At 36.8% G+C, this 1,376-nt stretch overlaps 1 protein-coding gene across 1 annotated transcript in view; it reads right to left on the reverse strand.

The window, feature by feature from the left end:
* The window catches only part of LOC18035429 (translocase of chloroplast 132, chloroplastic), a 3,660-nt gene extending 2,745 nt beyond the window's left edge, over nucleotides 1-915 (reverse strand). Inside the window, exons 1-2 of the mRNA XM_006423566.2 lie at nucleotides 768-915; nucleotides 4-401 (exon numbers count right to left, since the gene is read on the reverse strand). Coding sequence (XP_006423629.2) covers nucleotides 4-378 — 375 coding nt within the window. The 5' untranslated portion in view covers nucleotides 379-401; nucleotides 768-915. The remainder of the gene's footprint in view (nucleotides 1-3; nucleotides 402-767) is intronic.
* Nucleotides 916-1,376: the final 461 nt, after the last annotated feature.

Below are 1,376 nucleotides of genomic sequence, written 5' to 3' on the forward strand. Positions count from 1 at the left end.
CCCTCTCTCATCAACCTTATCAGGTACCACAACCTCAATGACACTCTCAGCTCCTGCCAAATCCCCCACCTTACCCTCACCCTCACCCACAACATCATTCCCACCCTCACTTGGAACCCCTTCAGTCTCGTCAAAGCTATCCATTTCACCTCCCACATTGGAACCCCCATCGACCACAACCGAACCCAAATCACCAACACTGGCATCATCTCCTGATTCATCTTTTGTTCCCTCATCATTCAGATGGTCGGGTGTGTCTACTGCCTCCTCAAAAACATCTTCTACATCTTTTGGCTCATCAGAGCTCACCATAACCTTCTCCTCCACTTTCTCGTCAACAAACGCATCTACCACAGGCTTATTAACTCCATTTTCCATTTTCAATATGTTTGCTTCAAATCCTAGATTCAACAAAACCCATTTAACGAAAGCAATTAAAAATCAAACAGAAACCAGTACAACCATCAAAAACCAAGGAAAAAAAAAAGCACCCACAACATCAAAACCACCAAAACCCTAACATAATAATCCGTTTAAATCATAAAAACAATACATATATCAATTAAAAACAAATAAAAAGCGAACTTTCCCTAAATTCCATCACTAATACAATATTTTACTAATAAAAAACAGATCTTGATACTGTATTATAGTTCTTCATTAGTGTTTGTGCAACGACAAAAATCAAGTCAAAAATGATAATAAGTCATAAAGCATGTAAACTAAAATATATATATATCAATAAAACCCCAGATAAAAAAAATTACCTGCTTTGGGGATGCTAAGAGAGAGAGATTAATAAAGGGAGAGGGAAAAACAAAAAAAGAAAAGAAAAGGGTCTGTGTATTTCACTGTAAAGGATCGGCTTTCATGTGCTAACTTTTGATATCTACTATAACTTCTTTTAGAGGGCGCTGGGCTTTGGCTTGCCATTTTATAAGATTTGAAGATAAGAGTTTGATCAACGGCTGAGAGTGCTGTGGGGTTTGATCGGACGTCGTGGGAGGATCTTATTGGTGTCCACGTGAAAGACGCCAAATCATGATGACGTGGACGAAATGTGGGGAAAAAAGGCCCTCCTGTTTTTAGATTTCTTCTGCTTGTCACGTGACGGGGCAAGGGAACAATTGTGGGCCGTTGGTTTGATTTGTGATTTGATGTTTTCTTTCTTTTTTTTTTTCAAATTAATGCAAATGTATTGCTTTCCCAACATTTTATCGCAAATTAGTGATGTTGATCCATTATACAGTCAATTTTGTAAATTAATATTACTTTTTCCCAAGAAAAAGTGCTTGAAATAAGGAAAATGTATTCGGTCTATTTTTATAAGTTGACCTAAATTTTGACCTTTACCACTTTACTATAAATTTAATTAA

Source organism: Citrus clementina, unplaced genomic scaffold (genome assembly GCF_000493195.1).
Source record: "Citrus clementina cultivar Clemenules unplaced genomic scaffold, Citrus_clementina_v1.0 scaffold_8, whole genome shotgun sequence".
In the NCBI taxonomy this organism is placed as follows: Eukaryota; Viridiplantae; Streptophyta; class Magnoliopsida; order Sapindales; family Rutaceae; genus Citrus; species Citrus x clementina.